General features: G+C 38.1%; 1 protein-coding gene across 6 annotated transcripts in view; it reads right to left on the bottom strand.

The window, feature by feature from the left end:
• The window catches only part of LOC126210295 (kinesin light chain), a 424978-nt gene that overhangs the window by 54218 nt on the left and 349949 nt on the right, over positions 1–20811 (bottom strand). For all 6 annotated transcript variants that reach the window (XM_049939489.1, XM_049939487.1, XM_049939491.1 and 3 more), the window contains one exon: positions 3508–3734. In XM_049939489.1, the coding sequence (XP_049795446.1) occupies positions 3508–3734 (227 nt within the window). The remainder of the gene's footprint in view (positions 1–3507; positions 3735–20811) is intronic.

Raw genomic sequence — 20811 nt, 5'->3', positions numbered from 1 at the left:
GAGCAGGTGCTCAGGTGCTCTACTAACTGAGATACTCTAGTACGATTCGCGACTCATCTTCACAGTTTAACTTTTAACAGTATCTCATTTCCTACCTTCTAAGCCTCACAGAAGTTCTCGTGGAGTGCTAGTGTTGCAAGTTTCACAGGAGAGCTTCAGTGAAGTTTGGAAGGTAGGGGATGGAGTACTGCCAGGATTGAAGCGGTGAGGACAGGTTGTCAGTTGTGCTCGGTAGCTCAGTCAGTACAACACTTACCTGTGAAAGCCAAAGGTCCCGGGTTCAAGTGTCAGTCTGGCACATAGGTTTAATCTGCCAGTAAGTTTCTGCCCCAAGTTTGATTACAAGTACCCACAACTTCGTGTCTGTAGCGGACAACTTTCCCTGATGTGAAGAGAAGTAGTTTCCCATGTGCTGTTGACTCGAGGACAGCTCTGACACTATCTCTCGGGATAGTGTGCTGACCTGGACAACAACAACTACTTCTTCGAAGCTACCTTTCTGTGTGTGTGAAAAATCTGGAAGCGTTAAATCTAACTGAAAATTTAATTTTTGAAGTTATGTGACACAAAAACAATACATTAAACATTTTTAACGAGAACATGCACACATACCGAACAGTGATTTATTCTTCAAGTCACTATATACCAATTACACAAATTTAAGTTGCCATGTGAAAGTAATGCACTATGTAACTACATGAAAATTTGGTGCAAAGGGCAATATGCTCTACACAGATATGGTACTACACACAACACAAATTCATCAATTTATTATGCACATGTCAAAAATAGTGATCTTCCCTGTCTTCACTAGAATGCCTTATTGTGTGTGTTTTTTGTATTAAATTACTTGAGGGACTGTAAAGAAAGAAAAAAGTATTTACAGTATTTTAAACTAATGCAGCATATACAATTTCACTTTTGAAGGAACTGGGCTACATAGATTCTCTAAGACATTTATCCTGCCAGTATACATACATACATACATATATACATGAAGATACCAAATTTCATGTTCCCTTTTTATTTTTGCTAACCACCACCAGCAGCAGTAACAACAACAACAACAAAATAATAACGATGTAACAGTCCAATGCAATCTTCAGTCAGCTAATCTGATCTCATGCTCAGCTATGGTCTACCAACCACAAAAACAGAACTTATGTACAGCACCTTATATTACAGTAATTTCAAAGAGTTGATACACTGTTCGTGCTGAGAGCAAGAAAGTCATCAAATGTTCAACTGGACAAATATGGAGAGGAGGGAAAGACTGAACTCGTGGAGGCATTTATATTAAATCATTTAACTTTAATCAAGGTTAGTGAACCAACATTTGAATCTAGGTCGAAAACAGTTTTTCATATCTATTAATGAAATTATTCTTTCACAAAATGTATTAAAGTGAAGGTCTAATCTTAGGAGACTTTCATTCTTTGATATTTGCTGCTTCAAAAAGTGAACTCTTAACACTATCTGGTAAAACCAGTCACAGCAGACAAACTGTTAAACTGCAAAAAGAACTGTCATGTCTCATTGTGACCTGAGAAACGTGAAAGATAAACTGCAGAAAAACAGCAACTGAAGCTAGTGTATTAATTTTGAAGTTAAACAAAATAAGAATAGCTACTGTTTTAACTATTGTGGCTATCTGTAGAAGCAAGTACTCTTAAGTTTCTGCTTTTCAAGACGTAATTAAAAATACAATATTGGGCACAAGGCTGTAGCTTAAGTAAGTGTGACAAACTGCAGACAAATGAACACATGTAATGGAGTAGCAGTGCCCACAGCTTGCCGCAGTGAAGCTTGCAAGCTGTTCCCTACAGTAGTTAATCAGATGAAAAACTCACTTGCCACTCAAAGTTGCATACTACTGTAAATAGCATCTTCTCACTAAACAACCATTCACTGTAGTCGAGCTATTTCATCCCCTCCTTTTTAACATCCTTGACAGTAAGGGATGTTACAATCGAGAAAACTTTGTGCTCAGTTATGTTTTCTGAGGATTTCAGACAGACAATGACCACATGTATCAGACACAGTTCCAGACACGAACCCCTGAAGGGGCACGAAGACTAGTAAAGTGAGGCGAGGTGAGGTGAAGTGAAGTGAAGTGAGAGTTGTGCAAGCCCCGGCAAACCCCACCACCACATCCACAACAGAGCTGAACACACCTCGAGGTAGGTCTGCTCTGCACACTCCTCCAGAACCTCGGCAGCCCCGTGCCTGCCCTGTCCGTGGTACAGCAGAGCCAAGTTCCTCATCACCGCCCTCAATGTAGGCAAGTCCACAGGACACTGCAAGGCCAACACCAATGCCACCACTAGTTTCAAAAACAACTGCAGTGTCTGAGCCACGTGACACACTCCACACAGTCTTTAATAACAAATCAATTTCTGTCACACGACACACACACAGTTCTCCCAAATCCAAATTTTCTCCTCCTCCAAGTGCCAGGACGGATAAGGTTACTCGTCTCACCTTACATAATAAAAAGTGTGTGATCACATGTATGCTCCCCCATCACACTATTTTATTTTTGACGAGTGTTTCAGTTATGTGATGACATTAATTAAAGATCTGTAGATTTCGAAACTGTCTACGGTTAGTACATTAAATGAAAAGTGTGGTATGGTAATGGAGAGCATGTCTTCATTTGTAAGAAGTGCAGGTAGAACATTTCACTACTGTACTACTATAATAGCAATAGCTGAAATGTTTCTCTGTAGATCAAGTAAGAGTGTTCCCAACACCTAGCAATGGCAAACAGCGGGGTCTCTACCTGACGACAAACTGCCACAATTAATGCAGCATACCTATTCCACATAAGATGCCTTTAATAAAGCAGCTTTAAGAATAAATGTGTATTCAATGCATTTTGAGAAAAACTTTACTTAATGTTATCAATGTATGCATGAAATCAGTGTAGTGCAAGAAGAAACAAAAATATCCACCAAGATGAAAGAAGTTATAGAAACAGGAAAAACTTTAAAAATTGGCACTGTGGGAGATAAACCTCTGATATTTTGAGTTTTATTTGATGCTGTATCCAGGACTATTTCACTGGCTGATTTTCTACAATTTAGAATTAACATTCCAGGTGTAGCATACAACTTTGTGTTTGACAAAGAACTAAATCTCAAGGCCCCACAATCTGTTTTAGCATTTGATGACACAATTATACAGCAAAGGAATTACAAAATAGTGAAGTCAATACTGTACCTACTCAACTCAATACAGTAAGGGAGTAGAGAGACTGTCTCTATGGGTCAATGGACAAACTAAAAGAATTTTTAAACATACAATACATCAACACTTCATTTAATTTCAACTGTTTAACATCGTACTGGAATAAAAATGGCCTACTGCACAGTGCTGTAGAATAAACCCTATTCATTACAAGGAACACACTAAAATGTCATCTGCCTCATAACTTTTGCCACTTCACTGGAATATTTGGGTGATGGAACACAAAAACTTTATTAAAAAATCTGTGCCAAAGCTCACCTCCTTGCGTGAGCGCAGGGCGCAGTCTTCCAGGGTCTCTGCCGCTTCGTACTTGCCCTGTCGCCGGTAGAGGGCACCGAGGTTTTTGAGTGTCGTCGTCACCGTCGGTGAATCCACTTTGGCAGCTTTGTGCCATCCTCCGTACTCGCCGTAAGGGACATTTTCCTTGTTCCGACATTTGTTCTCCTCTCGCTCCTCGGCCACTTGCCAAATCGGCTTGTTATCACCTGTGAACAAACAATGGTGCACAACTGCTGAGAGAACATACGAGAACTGGCTCACAGCCAATTTAAGTGACAAAAGGATTTTTTTTTTTTCAACATCAGACTGAAATACGTGTCTGAATGTACTCTTTGGCAGTAGCAATTTACACCTGGCCAATTTCTTATGACTTTTAAATTTTTTTGTAAGGTATAGCATGATAATTATTCATACCAACCAATCAGGAGAAAAACCAATTATATGTGGTAATTGCAGTTGTTTACCTGTGGAATATATATTTACCAGAGTCACTTAAAGTGTTAAACAAACTTGCAGCAAGTGGTATACTGAGTCATTTTTGTGAAAAATAATCAGGCTTTTACATGAGTGGGAAAGACTTCCTTATGAAATGTTCCTCAAATTTCAATATAGAAATTGTACTAGGAAAAACTGTCATTTGTCCTCATTCGAAACTTGCAATTCTACTTTCACTGGTTCTTAGTGGAGTGGGCCCTGTTGGTCTACTGCAAGTCAAGAGTGTATTCGTAGTATGTGGGCAACTTGATAAGTGCTGGTTCGGTGCATTGTATATGACTGCAGACATTAGGAAGGAAGAGGCTATTGCTCATTGCCTCTAATCATCCTCCTCCTCGTGATGACCGTCTAGTGTCGAAAGCCACCACATTTTGGGAGACTGCCAAGAGGAATTTGATTCAACTCCATGATAAAAGGAATTTTAATCCATCACCTTTTCCACAATTGTTGGCCAACGAATTGTGACAAAGTTTTTCCATAAACACACACACTAAATAATTTTCGGGTCCAATATTACCACATTAGCATGCTTTCACAACCTGCTATGGAAATGGGTGTAAAAAAAAAAGCACATGAGAGAAAGGTTCAACCAGGTTTTCAGAAAGATACATTAATCATGATGTACAATTTGTGCTTTCACTGACTTCATAACAATCTAAGTTATTGGAAAGCCAGAACTACTGCTGAATACAATGTGTCACAGTTACACAAAATTCTACAGCTTGAAAATGGAGACTGAGTAACCATGAAAATGGAACAATACGTGCAGGCAGCATTAAATGCCTCAGCAAGTGATTGTATCTGCTATAAAATAATACGGCAATTTAAAATTGAAAATATAAGATCAGTATTTCAAAACTGATCTTTCACAAAATACCATGTGCGTGTGAAACAACTAAAAAAAAAATGAAAGTACGTAAAAACAAAATGCAAGAAAAATAGTACATTTTCAACTCTAGTCTTTTTCCTACAACAGAGGCTGACAACTTTCCGCAATAATGGATTATTATGCTAAAATAATAACAATGACACATCAGAGAAAAAAATTTACACAGGTTGAGTTGATTTTGTATTGATATATACTTCCGAGTCTTCCAGTGTAACATTACATTAACTTGTACAAAGAAACACCTGAGTAAAATGGTAGCCACTGTTCGTTGAGGAGCACACAAACTTTCACTACCACTTTATAAATACAGCTGAACAAGTTGCAGAATAATCCGTACGTCAACAGCTTCCTTCACAAACAAAATATTAATGTCCACAGTCAGTCAAATTGCCGTAACTTTCTTCGGTAATTTACGAAATAAAGTCAGATGTTAACACCGATTACAGAACGATGAAAATTTCCCAAGTCAGTCAGTCATTCAATGTCAATTTCTTCACAATTTAGTGGATTCTCATACAAGTAATGGTGGTTTCAGCAACAGATTCTTGATGACATAAATGACAAAAGTGCCACTCATAAAATTTGTGAATGGACATAATTCAGCTGCTTTGGGGATTAATCAGTACCAACTGCTACCTCTCACTTGGGTCCTTCGCTTGTTTTACAATTGCTTTATAATAGTGTCACAGTCTATAAGAAAGACAACATATCTGGCACATTGTTTCCATTTTATTAAGATAATTTTAGTACAGAATTTGACACTGATATCTGTAACAATTTCACCAGTTCCTATGACGGTGACAACCCCTCTCATTAGAATCTTCCCTGAAATGTCAAGGCTGCTTTTAGTTGGCCAACTGGACAACTTTCAAGAAATAATTCCTGTTTTCCTTCAAATGATCTTGTATGCATAAAATATTGACCATAGTCCTGAAGTAACCATGACACGATGATGGAAACCAGTACATAAGAATTGTCAACTCCACACCAACCTACAACAATCGCCTCTTAATACCTCTACACTGTGTTGTCCTTGCCTGAGAAATGTATGCATTCTAGGGAAAAGATTTCCTATCGTAGGACATAGATGGCAGAATTCTCTTTACTCTCATAGTATTTCTTCGAAACTGCTACAGTGTCTTACAAAAAGATATAACGGAATTATTTTATTTTTGTGGAACCTACAGCACACATACAACAACACAAAATTGTCAATGACACAGTCAAACAAAAGTGCAGCCAGTACACAATGTAATGATGTTCAAATTAAGATTTCTCCCGAGGGTGAGTGGAGAGTGGAAGCAGCGGTTTGTGGGGAGGGGGCAGAGGAGAGAAAAATTAGTGGGGCTGCTTGGCAGCATGTCTAGTAAAGGAAGAGAGGGAACAACTAGTATGAAACACAATGTATATTACACAGTGACTGCTGATTAGTGAACTACTATCATTTTACAACCAGTTTTGGTCTTCCACATCATCTTCAGGAACAAAATATGAACAATGTACACATATTCCATAATATGCTTCTAAAAATTTTATTAGTCAGTGTATGTTCCTTACTTAAAATCCAACCAACAATGTCACACTAGATAGGTTTAAAACACAAAATGAACTGCTCATATACATATGACAGTACAGTACTTACACACACACACACACACACACACACACACACACACACACACACACACACACACACAAATGCAGTGATGATTTGTTTCTGAAAATTGTTTGCAAGATCGAAATGGATGATAAGAAAAATTAAATCTCCTTCCGGATGTTGTTGTGCATACACATTACAAGTTTCCTACGGTAATCAACCAATTAGCGAAACTATTGAGTAAGCCTCTGCTTTTAGCATTTTCTGTTCATCTCTCACATTAGCTCAACATTCAGAGAGAGAGAGAGAGAGAATTGGGGGGGGGGGGGGATGAGTCATGGGATACTGCTTAATATTGTGTTAGACCTCATTTTGGTTGGCTTAGTGCAGCAACAAGTTGTTGAAAGCACCTACAACAATGTTGAACTATGCTGCCTCTAGACCCTGGCATAATCATGAAATTGCTGCTGGTGAAGAAGTTTGTCCACAAAATGAACTCTCAATTATGCCCCGTAACTGTTCAAAGGGATTTATGTCGAACAATTTGGGTGCCCAAATCATTCACTCGAATTGTCCGGAATGTTCTTGAAATCAATCACAAACAATTGTGGCACGGTGACACAGTGTATTATCATCCATAAAAATTCCACTGTTGTTGGGAAACAAAATCAATGACTGGCTGCAAACGGTCTCCCAGTAGCCAAACAAAACCATTTCCTGCCGATCACCAGTTCATTTGGACCAGAGGACCCAGCCCACACCATTACGGAGCCTCCACCAGCTTGCCCAGTGCCTCGTCGACAACTCGAGTCTACGGCTTCACAGCGTCTGCACAACACACAAACCCTACCATTGGCTGTTACCAACTGAAATCAGGACTCATCTGACAAGACTACAATTTTCCACTTGTCTAGGGTACAGTGTAACATTATGTGATTGCCTTATCATTCTAAATCATTCACTAATCGAGCAGTCGCTCGGCAACAGCTACAGTTAGCAAATAATGTTGCGAAAATGTAAAAGGTGAACGACCTGTGACGTAACTTGTTTATTGTCGAAGCGCCGTCAGAGATGCTGTGAGTTATTGACTTTGAAAACCGCGGCGCGAAAAACGGACAGAAGAAGAACATTTTTACACATTTTGTTTAGATGTACGAGATATTCTCGATGAACAGTTACTCATTCTTCTCTTGTCTCCTGTAACTTGTGTCGGACGCGCACGTCTTGCCGCCGTATTATTATTGTCAAGATTAATATTGTTCTAGTGTAAAGTAAATGTGTAATACTAAAAGTGCCTAGCAGTAGATTTATTGTGCGACATGTATGTGAAAACGTCAAAGGAATTGTTTTCATTAAGAGAAGTGCCAGTCAAAACGGCATCCATGTTGAATCCTTCATTGCAGTGTAAGTTCGTCTATTAATTGCCATAAATTCAGAGTTAAATGGAACTGGTGTATGGACTATTCATTTACTATAGAATCTATGTCTCACTTCTTCATGAAATTATTTAATTTTCTATATGTTTCTGCCAAATAGAGAGTTCACAGTCACAAATTCTTTCGTCGAGTTCGGACGGAAGTTGCGTGCGGCGAAATATTTTCTCCGCGCCATATTCTACTGGTAAATGCATAATAAACTACGGTCCCTTAGGAAATTCATGTTGAGCTATCCAAAATAATTATATTTTGAATAGGCATTTACTCTCCTCTGCAATGCAACTTCCGACCGATCAGACGATCCAACAAGAAACAGCCGCACACGGTCGGCGTTCGCAAATATGTTTCCACCGCTGATTATAGCTATATGTTACAGCACAAAAGTAACATATTGTTATAATTAGAGACTACGAACGGGGACATTTATAACTGTATGTTTATGTATATACATCACGTAAACATATCGTTATAACAGCTCATATGATCAGTAGCCCAGGGGAGGCACTGCAGGCGCTGTGCTGGCTTTCAGCAAAGGCAATCTTGTGTGTGTGCGTGTGCCCGCCCGCCCGCCCCCAGTAACACCAAATTCTGCCGCCCCAGTTCTAACGTGCACATTTGTTGTACATCCCACATTGATTTCTGTGGTTATTTCATGCAGTGTTGTTTGGCTGTTAGCCCTGACAACTCTATGCAAATACCACTGCTTCCGGTCACTAAGTGAAGGCCATCAGCCACTGCATTGTCTGCAATGAGATATAATGACAAATTTTGTATTCTCGGCACACACTCGAACTGTGGGTCGCTGAACACGGAATGCCCTAATGATTTCTGAAATGGAATGGTCCGTGCACCTAGCTCCGACTACCGTTCCCCATTCGAAGTCTTAACTACTGTCACGCAGCCGTAACCACATTGGAAACCTTTTAACACTATTCACCCGAGTACAAATGCAGCTCTGTCAATGCCCTGCCTCTTTATACCTCGTGCACACGATACTGCTGCCATCTGTATACGTGCACAATGCTATACCTTTACTCTTGTCACCTCAGAGTGCATAAATATATAAGGGACAAGCTCGTATTTTACAAGGTGTTTAAGTTAGTCACCTTTAACCAATTTTATCCACCCATTTTTCAGATTACTGGTGCACTATTGTTGCCTTCACTATGATCAACAATTGTAGGTTTCCTGCAGTGTTTGTATGTGTAGCAACAGCATGTTTTATTTCTTTTTCCTAGACAGGGAAACTGTTAAAATGGACATTTCATCTAAGAAACATGAAAGGTACTTGCTCTTCAGGAATAAACGTCAGCGACTATACCGGACGTTGCCTCTGTTGCTCGTGTGGGAAAATCTGGTGCAATACTGCCTCATTGTCTCCAATGAGAAAAGGAAGCTGTGGATGACAATGAGTAATTTTCAATGACGACAATGAGTAATTTTCAGTGACGAGTTACATTTCAGTGTTGAAGGTTACCGAGTAATGACTGAGACAATGCACCCACGAGGCAGTGAGACTTGAGCCTATCTCAAGCTTCTTTACTGCATGTGGCCCTGATGCAGTAGTTCCATTTGATGGCCTGAATTCAACAAAATACATGAAAATCCTTAGACACAGGATTGTACCATATCTGCAGACTTTTGCAGGTAACCGAGGAACATTTCAACTCAGTCTGAGCCTGTGCCAGACTTCTGAAGCAGCCAGGAATTTCAGTAGCCCGGTAGTTCACCACGCTTAGATTCTATCGAGAATTTGTGGAGTCTTGTGAAAAGGTCTCTCACTAAAATGGACTGTTCAATAAAAGAGTGCATGGTAGTAAAAAGTGGTAAAACTGTGGTTTCATGACAACTATGAAACATTTGCTCTAACCTGTTCAAACCTATGCCACAATGTGCTCAGAGGCTCATTAAACCAGAGGGACACAGTTATTAACATTCAGTAAGCCATTGACTGTGTTATACATATGGTATTAAATGTGCAAAGTTAATTTTATGTGTGTCACAAAAGTATTCACATCTTGTCCGCTGTGTAAGACACTCAATCTGTCTTCATTACCTCACGCATTATGAATTCGCAAGCTGAATGTATTATGTTGATATAAATGACACTCCTACTGACTGCGCCATTTACCAATTCTGACAAGAGTCACCCACTTATGCAACACAGACGTGTTTGAAAACTCTTACACTAAAAAGAGAAGAGCTTCACAAAGAAATAACTAACATCCTCTTCCAGCAACTTATTTTCTGCCAGTCTTGTGCTCTTACTCCAGATCATTTAAATTTACACACTAAACAACATGTATTTAGTGTTTAAATTCATTTGAATTTATTACAGTGGAATTATCGATTTTAAAAAATGAAAGCAATTCTGCCGCCTGTGTACCTCACTTCACATTTTTGCGTCAAAAATGTACCATGCAATCACAAGCAAGTGAGGGGACACAGAACTGTCTTTGGCAAACACGAATAAACTAATCACTAGTAGATGTACTGGATCATCTTATTGATGAATCGCCCTATCCATTCAAAAAATTCTGGAACTTTGTACACAAATTTTTTCTATGCTTACCTTTTACATATTGTGCGTGGTCTCCTCTGAAATTCTCTCCACAACTGATACACCGCTCCCTACACTGTTTCCACTTCCGGTAATAGTCTCGATATGCCTCTTGTTGGATCACACAAAGCTCCATACGAGAATTTTCTTGTATCTCCTCTATCATTGCAAATCTTCGTTCTTTCAGTGGGGTTTCCAAATTTGCAAATAAAAATGTCTGTAGGGGTCAGGTCTGGAGAGTACGGAAGATGAGGTATCACAGTGATTTTATTTTTGTGCAATAGTCATGCAACAACAGGAACAAATGTGCGAGTGCATTACCGTGGCGAGAGAGCCACAATTTGTCTCGCCACATTTCAGGCTGTTTTCTTCTAACATTTTCTTGCAAGTGTCGCAACACATCCCAATAGTATTACCAGTTCACAGTTTGTCCCCGGGTCACGAATTCATTATGAACTAATCCTTCAAAGCCAAATAAAATTATATGCATGGCTTTGACATGATGAGCTTTTTTTGGTCTTCGAGAATCTTTCCCAACCCACTGTGAATTTGCGCGATCCAAAAGCTCTTCACAGATTGCGAGGTGATGGTCTTTCTGGTCTCGACTCCTGAGCCACGAGAAACTTTGCGGCAACACGATGCATTACAAGGTGCTGTGTCAGACTTTCATGACACGATCCAACTGAAATGTTACATTCCTCTGCAATCTCTCTGACAGTCAGTCTTCGACTGGCACGCACAATTTCGTCGACTTTCCTGACGTGAGCGTAGTCGGTAAATGTCGAAGGGCTTCCTGAACAAGGGTCATCTAACTTCCGTTCAGCCATTTTTAAATGTGTGAACCATTTGTAACATCAAGTATGGTTTAAACACTCATCACTGTAGGCTTCCTGCATCATTTGGTGTGTCTGTACCAGTTTTCTTACATTTCACACAAAATTTAATGCAGATGTGTTGTTCCTCTAACTATGCCATCTTGAAATTTGCGAACTGTGAGACAAAGTTCTATTCAATACAGCACTGAACAATAACTAACAGACATACAACAATGAAACTTCCGGCACTGACACAATCGACACAGGCGTGTACAGGAATGCCAGCCACGTTTCGATCAAACGTATCATTGGTGTGAAATTAAAAATGTTCCAGAATTTTTTGAATAAACACATATATAGTCCAGCCGCCAATGAAGACACTGACCACAGCATCAAATCAGAAGAGAAAGGGGAAACAGTAAATTAGTCTGAAAGCCATTCCTTCTCTCCATAATTCTTTTACTGTATACATGTTTATTTGTTTCTCTCTTTCACTATTAGTCCACCGCCCATTTCTACTTTTCCACTTTAGCCAACCTTACCTGTAATGAAGCTCTCAGGATCAGTGTGGCATTTATACAATGCTGTGAACTCAAATGAAAATAGAAAAAGAGAATGGTGCCAAGCACCTGTAGACCTGCACATACCTTATTTACTCGAATCTAAACCGCACTCGAATCTAAGCCGCACCTGAAAAATGAGACTCTAAATTCAAGGGGAGAAACAAAGTTGGTCCATTGTAATATGAGACACAATTTAGGTCGAATGAATGACGATACAGCTACAGTAGCGTGGTTCGAGTTAAGTTTAGCAGTTACGCTTTACCAGGTAGCCATTGCTATGCGTCAGGCGCTCCGTCCATATTTATACGGGTACCGGTACCTTTCCTTTTTCACGTGCTTCATCTGGATTGAATCGATTGCTTATTTTTCTTTGATCTGATAACTGCCGTTCTCTTTGTTATAGGTGTTTACATCACTCTAAGCTGAAAACGCATTATTGTACTGTGTCGTGCATTGTTTGCCGCATTCTGATAATGAGTGTTTACGGCCTGTCGCCGCTCGCGGCACGGCTTACTTTTGTGCGTGCTACAGCCGCCTTTTTTTTTAAAAAAAAGAGAGGATCAACAAGAACCAGATAATAGACTGTGTATGATAGATGATGTTCTGAACGAGAGTTTAGCGAAAATTTTTCTCCGTTTGAAAATCTTTGCACACGCCTCTTTAGTACATAACATTCTGCACAGAAATTAGAGTCATCTTAGATTTAAAAATCTAGTCAATTGCCGCGCTTTATTTCTGACTGTATCACTATTAGGCATAAGAATAATACGAATATGAACCTGACATGACATGTACATTCTTCCACGTTTGCTGTTGTCTCATCTAGTTTCGTGGTTTATTAGGCAGGCAGGATTTAAATGAGATAGCAGCAAACACGAAACAATACATGGCAAAATGTTTATATTCGTATTATTCTTATGATGAAGAGAATACTGCATGTGATTCACAATTCATAAAAGTTACTATTAGCAACTATATCTTCTCACAGGTAGGAAAAAAATTCAGAACGTAGAGTTGGCCATATTGACAAACATCCCGAACAGTCTTGCCAGTCGGTTTTTCGTAGTACATTGAAAGACTGCTACATTCGAAGATGAACAATACGGAATTTGTATTTACTTCGTTGGATAATGTATGAAAATGCAGTGGTCGAAACTCGGGGCGGAGAAAAAAGCTCGTTTTCCACCTTTTTTTTTTAAATTTATTTACTGGCGCAGAGATTTTGGCGCCAGTATTTATCTTTGTGACTGCAAAGCATGCCTGTGTAGTGCTACATATGTTCGACGGCAGAAGTTAGTTGTGGCGGCACCTACCAACATTTTTCAGAACTTCCTCTTACGTTGCACTCGATTCTAAGCCGCAGGCGGTTTTTTCGATTTCAAAAATCGGAAAAAAAGTGTGGCTTATATTCGAGTAAATACGGTAAACAAGGGGCTACAGAAATCCTAAATATGGAAATGGTTTCTTTACCAATTTAACAAGGGAAAATAATTTTAGAGCGCAAATGAAATTGTGTTTTATTAAAATTTTTCCTTCTAGCTTTATAAGTAGGTGAAGGAATAGCTGGCCCAGAAAACTGTCAGTGTATTTTTCGTTCCTGCTCCTACTGATACTGCGTAAGTAAAATTTATTGAAGATGACAATTTAGCCTTTCAACTCTGATAACTTTCCAAACAATTTTAAACAGGCAAGAGGCGTAACTCAACAAAAGGTTACTCGGGTGGTAAAAAAATGTTAAATGCCTGTCTTCCTCTTGCCAAACAAATGTAACAATCATTTATGAAGGACAGAACAGGTTCCGACCGAGTGCTAAGGTAGCTTATATGACACGCTCTTCGCACACAGTAAGTTCCTGAGTACTACATCTCTATCCTCAAGGGTAATTATGAGAATATTGAGGTAAGGGTTTAAGGCCTGCAAGTACCAGAAAAAATTTGCGGTAAAAGTTGGGGCCCCCACCAAGGATTTGAATCCACTGTTGTTCAACCTGGTCATGAACTATGTGACAGAACACCTACAGAAACCAACAGGACACACACGCACGCACGCACGCACGCACGCACGCACACACACACACACACACACACACACACACACACACACACACACACACACACACACACACTCTCTTTTATATGCTGACAACATAGTTCTAACAGGAGAAACTCAACAAGAAATTCACAATGACCTTAATGTCTGGTTAACGGTGTTAGGGCAGAGGACTTGGAATATACAGAGTATATTTATTACAACTGTCAAGGATGACCACCAGTTCTAAACTTCAACTACAGCTAGAAAACGTCCCTATAACATAAACCACTCAGTTCACATATCTAGATTTGTAACAAAATTCACAGCTTCCATCGATCAAGACACTGAAAATGGTATGCAAACCAGGTCTCTGGATGGAGATCACTAGTGGATGTGACCCCATCAAGGTCAAAGGAAATGTGTGACAGAAGCAAAACTAACATACGGTTCAGAATGCTGGGCCAAAGGTTGATAATGCTGGTGAGGAAGAGTTACACTGAAAAAGTACAAAATGACCACATCTGATGATCGTTTAAGGTGGCAAACACAAAGAGGCACCAAATGCCCACGAAATACATGAATTAAGGCCCCTAAAGAATGACCCAAAAATGTTGGAACTGCAAACTGAAATATGTTCAAATGGGGTAACATGATAGTGAGGGCCGAGCCTGAGCGACCTGGAAAAACAAGGCAGAGAAGAGGAAGGAAAGAAGAATAATCTGGGAGGAAAGACTAAAATTCCCTGATAAATATGATCTTACAAGAAGTTTTTATATTTTTTATATTTACAGTACGTAAAGTTCAAAACTCAATAATGAATTCCCCAAAACATGTCAATGCAACTCCCAATATTCTAAGAGAAAAATCAGCTTTGAAGGTTTCCGAGGAGCTTTAATTCACTTACGCTGAAGCAGTTTTCCTGAAGAGCCATTTTGCTTACTTGGTAGATGTGGAGAATGGAGATCAGATAACAGATAGATCACTAGTTCGAAATTCACTAAAGCCCTTTTATTTGTTCAATTCGAATTCTTACATCAATTAAATGAAAAATTCAAATGTATGCTAATTAAAACATAGCCAATCATTTTTATGAAAAATGCACAAGTTGTTTCTAATTACATACAGCTTGCATTGCAAATATAAATTCTAACCATTGATTTTTACAGAAGATTCTTAATTAATGTTGCTCAAATTTTAAAAATTTGAAATTAACACTCTTTTTTAAAAAACTGAAAACTGGAAGTCCACCTGTGACTTATTAGAAACAAGACTTGCATCTTTCATAAAACAATTGTTAGATATAAGACAATTAGCATTTATTTGACGAATTTTGTATTTAAATGATGTGATGTTGCTAATTGAATTGAAAAATAAATAAATACAATAAAAATAAAGGAATATGATGAGATTTGAACCAGTGGTACACCAATTGCCTGATTATCATTAGACACTACGGAGATTCTGTGAGAGCCATTGAGAAAATTATCTTAAATATAGGAAATTACCCTTCCTCAGAAATCTTCAAAGCTGATTTTCTCAAGAATTTGTGCAAGTTGTATCTATGTGCTTTGGGTGATTGACATTTGTCTTCTGAACCTCACTTACCATCAACATAAATTATGAAAGTCCAAGTGCCCCTTGGTCTCCTTGTTAGTGAAGCACTGCATTGATTTCTGGAGTAGTGTCAGTATAGTGTAGTAGTAGTAGTAGTAGTAGTAGTAGCAGCAGCAGCAGCAGCAGCAGCAGCAGCAGTAGTAACTGTTGCTGTTTTCAGTCCAAAGACTGGTTTGATACAGCTCTCCATGCTACTCTATCTTGTGCAAGCTGCTTCATATCCAAGTACATACTGCAACCTACAACCTCCTGAATCTGCTTAGTGTATTCATCTCTTGGTCTCCCTCTATGATTTTTACCCTCCACACTGCCCCCAAATACTAAATTGGTGATCCCTCGAAGTCTCAGAACATGTCCTCTCAACTGATGAAGCTTCTAGTCAAGTTGTGCCACAAATTTTTTGTTCTCCCCAATTCTATTCAGTACCTTCTCATTAGTTACATGATCTACCCATCTAATCTGCAGCATTCTGTCAGTATAGCATCAGCCACGATAAAATTTTCAAAATATACAGCATTCACAATGACTTCCCCAGTCACATTTTAGATCTATTCAATGACTTTGGCACAGCTAATCATAAAAATTCTACTAAAGAAACTAGAGTAATTAATAAGACATGCAGGGGGAGAGAGAGGGAGAGGGAGAGGGAGAGGGAGAGAGAGAGAGAGAGAGAGAGAGAGAGTGTGTGTGTGTGTGTGTGTGTGTGTGTGTGTGTGTGTGTGTGTGTTTACTGTTGTATCAAAGAGCACACCAATAGCTTTAAATGAACAAGGACAGACAAGAAAAAATTGTGATTTTTATCCCACTATCCATATGCAAATAAAGTGTCTTGAGCAATGGAGCACCATGAATGTGAGAACTATTGATGAAAAATGCGCATGAAATCCTCAAGGATTTACACATTTCGTTAATTTTAAATTAATACTGCACATGAAGAAGATAAAAAGCATAAATTGAGGCCTAATGATAAACACTGCCAGATGTAAATGGCAACTCCCAGTCCCATGTCGAGAGCAGTAGGAACAATCTAGTTATTGAAAGGTTTACTTTACGGTTATTAGTTACTGAAGAAATCAGGAATGTCTGCACGCTCAATTATGAAAACTACTGTAAAAACGTACTGCTACCGACTTTTGATGATGATTGTGACCATTGCGAATGATTTAAAGTATATTAAATCACCACAGCCCGAACAGTCGTGTGATTTTTATGTCAACCAGTACATACACTGTTGAGTAGTAAAGAACTGTCAGATGACCTTCAACACTAGTGCTACTCTTCATTAGAATTTCTGTAAGGAGTGTCCCAGGAGGAATAATCAGTATTCACAATACAACATGAATAATTGTTCCAAGCAAAAATATCTAATGAACACGGGCTCTAAAATGCATACCTTATACCAGTTCCATAGAACAAAAGTGTCTCAAAGTAGAGAAGATAAACCATTGCTCATAAAGTACACAGTTTGGAGCCCATTTTTACTATACTTTTTTGCTTTGAATGATCATTCCCGCCATATCTCCAAATAATGACCACTACTCCTGGGGCACGATGCCTGTCTGCATATAAAACCGAAGATCATCCTTTGCTGCTATTTTACAATCTCTGGCCATCTATTTTTTTGTTGCCAATGTTCCACTATAAGTAAGGTCATATGTTACCCATCTGCCAGCAACAGTGAGACTGTTGGAGATGGAAAAATGAGTTTTCTTGTTAATGGTGATGAAGTAGAGATCCTACTTTTGCAGTCACAATGTACATTAACAGATAAAATCTACAAATCTTTATAACAATGCAAGGAATGTTCACCTTGGTAACAATCTACATTCACAGGGATTTAGATACTTTTTTAGCATGAAATGTAGCAGAATGATTTTTTTCAAACTGAACCATCTTAAGCAACAATACAGATTAGAAATAATAATACATGGACAAATTTCAAATGCATTATCATAACTGTTATATGAACAATGAGTGGAAGGCCTTGCAAGACACTGCTTACGCCAGCTTACAGCCACTGTCACCGAATTTTATAATACCGAAGAAAATCTTATGTCCCACCAATGGTTACCATCACATTTTTAATAGCAAAAGTAGAAGTTACTAGTTTAAAAATAGTATTGACTAAGTTTTCTCACATTATTAAATCATTTTTTGTAGAGTAACAAGCTCTTAATGCCTGGACCGTAATTCTCCTACCACAATTACAATCACTAATTTCAGTTGCTATCTGCAACCACCTTCAGATCATTCAAAATGTGAAAAGGTGGTGAATAAGCTTTCGAAAGCCTCATTAGCTGTACTCGTGCAATAGTATGCATTCATAAATACCAGAACAATAGGTACATAGTTTACAAACAACATGAAGAGCCAGTCACGTTGAAGACTGCAGTCTCGCAAGATGACAGTAATGAACAAAAATGTTTAGTTGCACAAGTAGTAAAGTTGGATCAAAACTTGCAATAATATAGCACGTATTATCACGAGAACAGTACATGCAACAGTTCCGAAAATTGTCAGCTATTCCGTAGCGTGGCTTCCACAAGAATGACCCCTCACGGTGTATGAAGTAGTCATCTTTATGAAATGTGTACAGGCTGAAGGCTAACAGGAAAATACTGACTCGACACATGACATTTTCCTATATTACCGTCATCCTGCGAGATTATGGTCTACAACCTGGGTTGCTCGTAGTGAGGTTTTTAAACTGTATACTGTTATTGTTCTGGTATTTACAAATGCATGTTATTGCACAACTACAGCTAATGATGCTTTTCCAATGCTTTTTCACCGTCTCATGCTTTTCCAATGCTTATTCACAGTCTCTTCACATTTTGAACAATCTGAAGATGGTTGCATACAGCAACCGAAAATTAGTTTTCTTACTTTAATTCCTAGAAGAAAACTGCAGTCTAGGCATTTAGTTTATTTCCTTTAAAAAATTTTATATATTGCACTACATTAAGAGTGCCATTCCTCCCTGAAAATGTCAGGCTTCACTAGTTTCCTCAACTCAAGAATGTTTTTTTTTTTTTTTTTCCCTTTGCATTTGTGTATGCAGTAACAACATGACATTTTAGCTCAGTATTCAAATATAATAATGCAGTAACCAAATATAAAGAGAAATGTGAAAGGAAGGAAAACAAATAGAATAAAACAAAATTTTCACGCAATCTCAACAGAAATGTATTTTATGTTGCCACAGCAAGATGTTCTGTACAGTGTCAACAAACAACAACAAAAATAAGCAACACTATAGGAACTTAACCATTATATGGAACAAAAATCAAAAGCAGCTCAACAAACGACAATACTAAAAGCACAGTGCAAGGCAAAGTATACAGTCAGGCTAATGAGAGAACACAATGTCACGTCCATCTATTCAAGCAGCTTCACTTTTTTAATTTTGCAATTGTAGCTTGCTCATTTAATTATATTATGAAGATTTAATGTGACTATGTTCCAAGTTTTGTGTAGCCTTAAAAAGATCTTTGGCTTAACTTTTATGTCCAAGAAAGTGTTCCACTCTTTTCCTGATAGCACATATAACAGATTGGTTTTACAGTACAGTCTGATTCAACAGTACAATACAGGGTGAAGGCTTTCAAATTAAACAATCACACAGTGTAAATGATGTTTAACTCTTGTCTTATAGCAGCATTAATGACAAATAATACTACAGAGGATGATTGGAAAATAAGAAAACAAGTTGTATTTGCTTTAGTAGTTACATAACATCATCATTAATTTCACTAGTGACTAAAACAAATTTCGTTAGCTGAGGAGCTGAAAGCCATGCAGGAGGCCTGCAACCATAATGTAAATTCTGAGCACTTCTCGTATCACTGCTATAATGAGACACTTAAATCAACAGATTATTTTTGTTAAAAATCTGACCCATCTCAGATGCAGCCCATCCTCAGATCTTCCTTAAAGATGCCTTAATAGGTAAAATAGCATCGCGTAAGTACATTCTCCATGGCCCTGTTACCAGGAAGCCCTCATAATAAAAAGTTAAGTCAGTGTAAGACAAACACTATAAAATTTATAAGCAATGCTACACAAAGTATTTGCAAAATTACAGTGCCCGACAAGCATTGTAGTAAGTTGCTTTTTAGCAAAAGTTGAGAACAGAAGATTTTTCTGGAACACAACATGTGGAAATGAATAGATATTTGGGGCATTCACATGAACAGAGTGTGGAAATAAGAGTTACAGCTACAAATGGGACAAATTACATTAGGGCTGAAATTTGAAACACTATCAAGTGTATGAATTAACACGTTGAAAGATTTTCAAACAAGGTAGCTACTGGTGTAAATGTATTTTAGGCAACTAATATGGTAGTTTATTGCTGTTACAGCATGAACAGAAGACAAATAACAACCACATTACTAGCCTTCCAGCAGTCTAGGCTGCATGAAGTGAACAATGTGTATAACACAAAATCACAAAAGTTTTTGTTCACATGAATAACTCCGTATTTAAAGTTGTATAGCTTATAATGCTATAATGAACGAAAAACCAACTAACAGCCAAGGTGAAAATGAATGGGAGAAAAAAATTTTCTTGTCATTTCACAGTTTACTCTACATTATAATCACAGCAAAACCAGAACTTACAGCAACTGTGTCAAGTCATTTGGATTTCACATATTTATATAATAAATACTGTCAAGACTGGTTATAACCGTGCCAAAGGGGAGCAATTGCTTTTGGTCATTATAGCCAAGAGTCACACAAAGTTTTTGCTTTTCTTATATAAATGATGTATCTATAAATTTTGGCTTGCCATACAGTTAGCACTTCAAAAAGTAGCAGATACACAGTATTTGCAGAGGAGGACTAACGAGGAAATTTTCTTATCTTTATGTAATACGCACAGCAATGATATGCCAGTGAAATGCAAAAATCTTCACTAAGTTAAAAGAGGCAGCAACAATGTAAATTGTTCAATAATGTCTAACACTGTCTTGGATAATGAATGAGACAAAATGTTGGGCAAGTTTAAAACTTACTGTAAGTGCTCATGAATGACAACTTTGTTCCAATAATCACATTACAAAAACTAATACAAAGTGGCAAAACGAAAAGACATTACTCTATAAAATAATTACACAAAGCCTACACTTTCTCCTATTTTTCTCTTTAAAATGTTGGACAAATGTAATGTACTGTACTGTACCTAACACATTGAAGATAGCTAACAAATGTAAACAAAACATCATTAATGAATACGCTATTATTCCACTTCTGTAGTTTGAAAAAATATGAGGGTAATCCC

This window comes from Schistocerca nitens, chromosome 10, assembly GCF_023898315.1.
Source record: "Schistocerca nitens isolate TAMUIC-IGC-003100 chromosome 10, iqSchNite1.1, whole genome shotgun sequence".
Taxonomy (NCBI): Eukaryota; Metazoa; Arthropoda; class Insecta; order Orthoptera; family Acrididae; genus Schistocerca; species Schistocerca nitens.
This window is presented reverse-complemented; position numbering and strand designations above follow the sequence as displayed.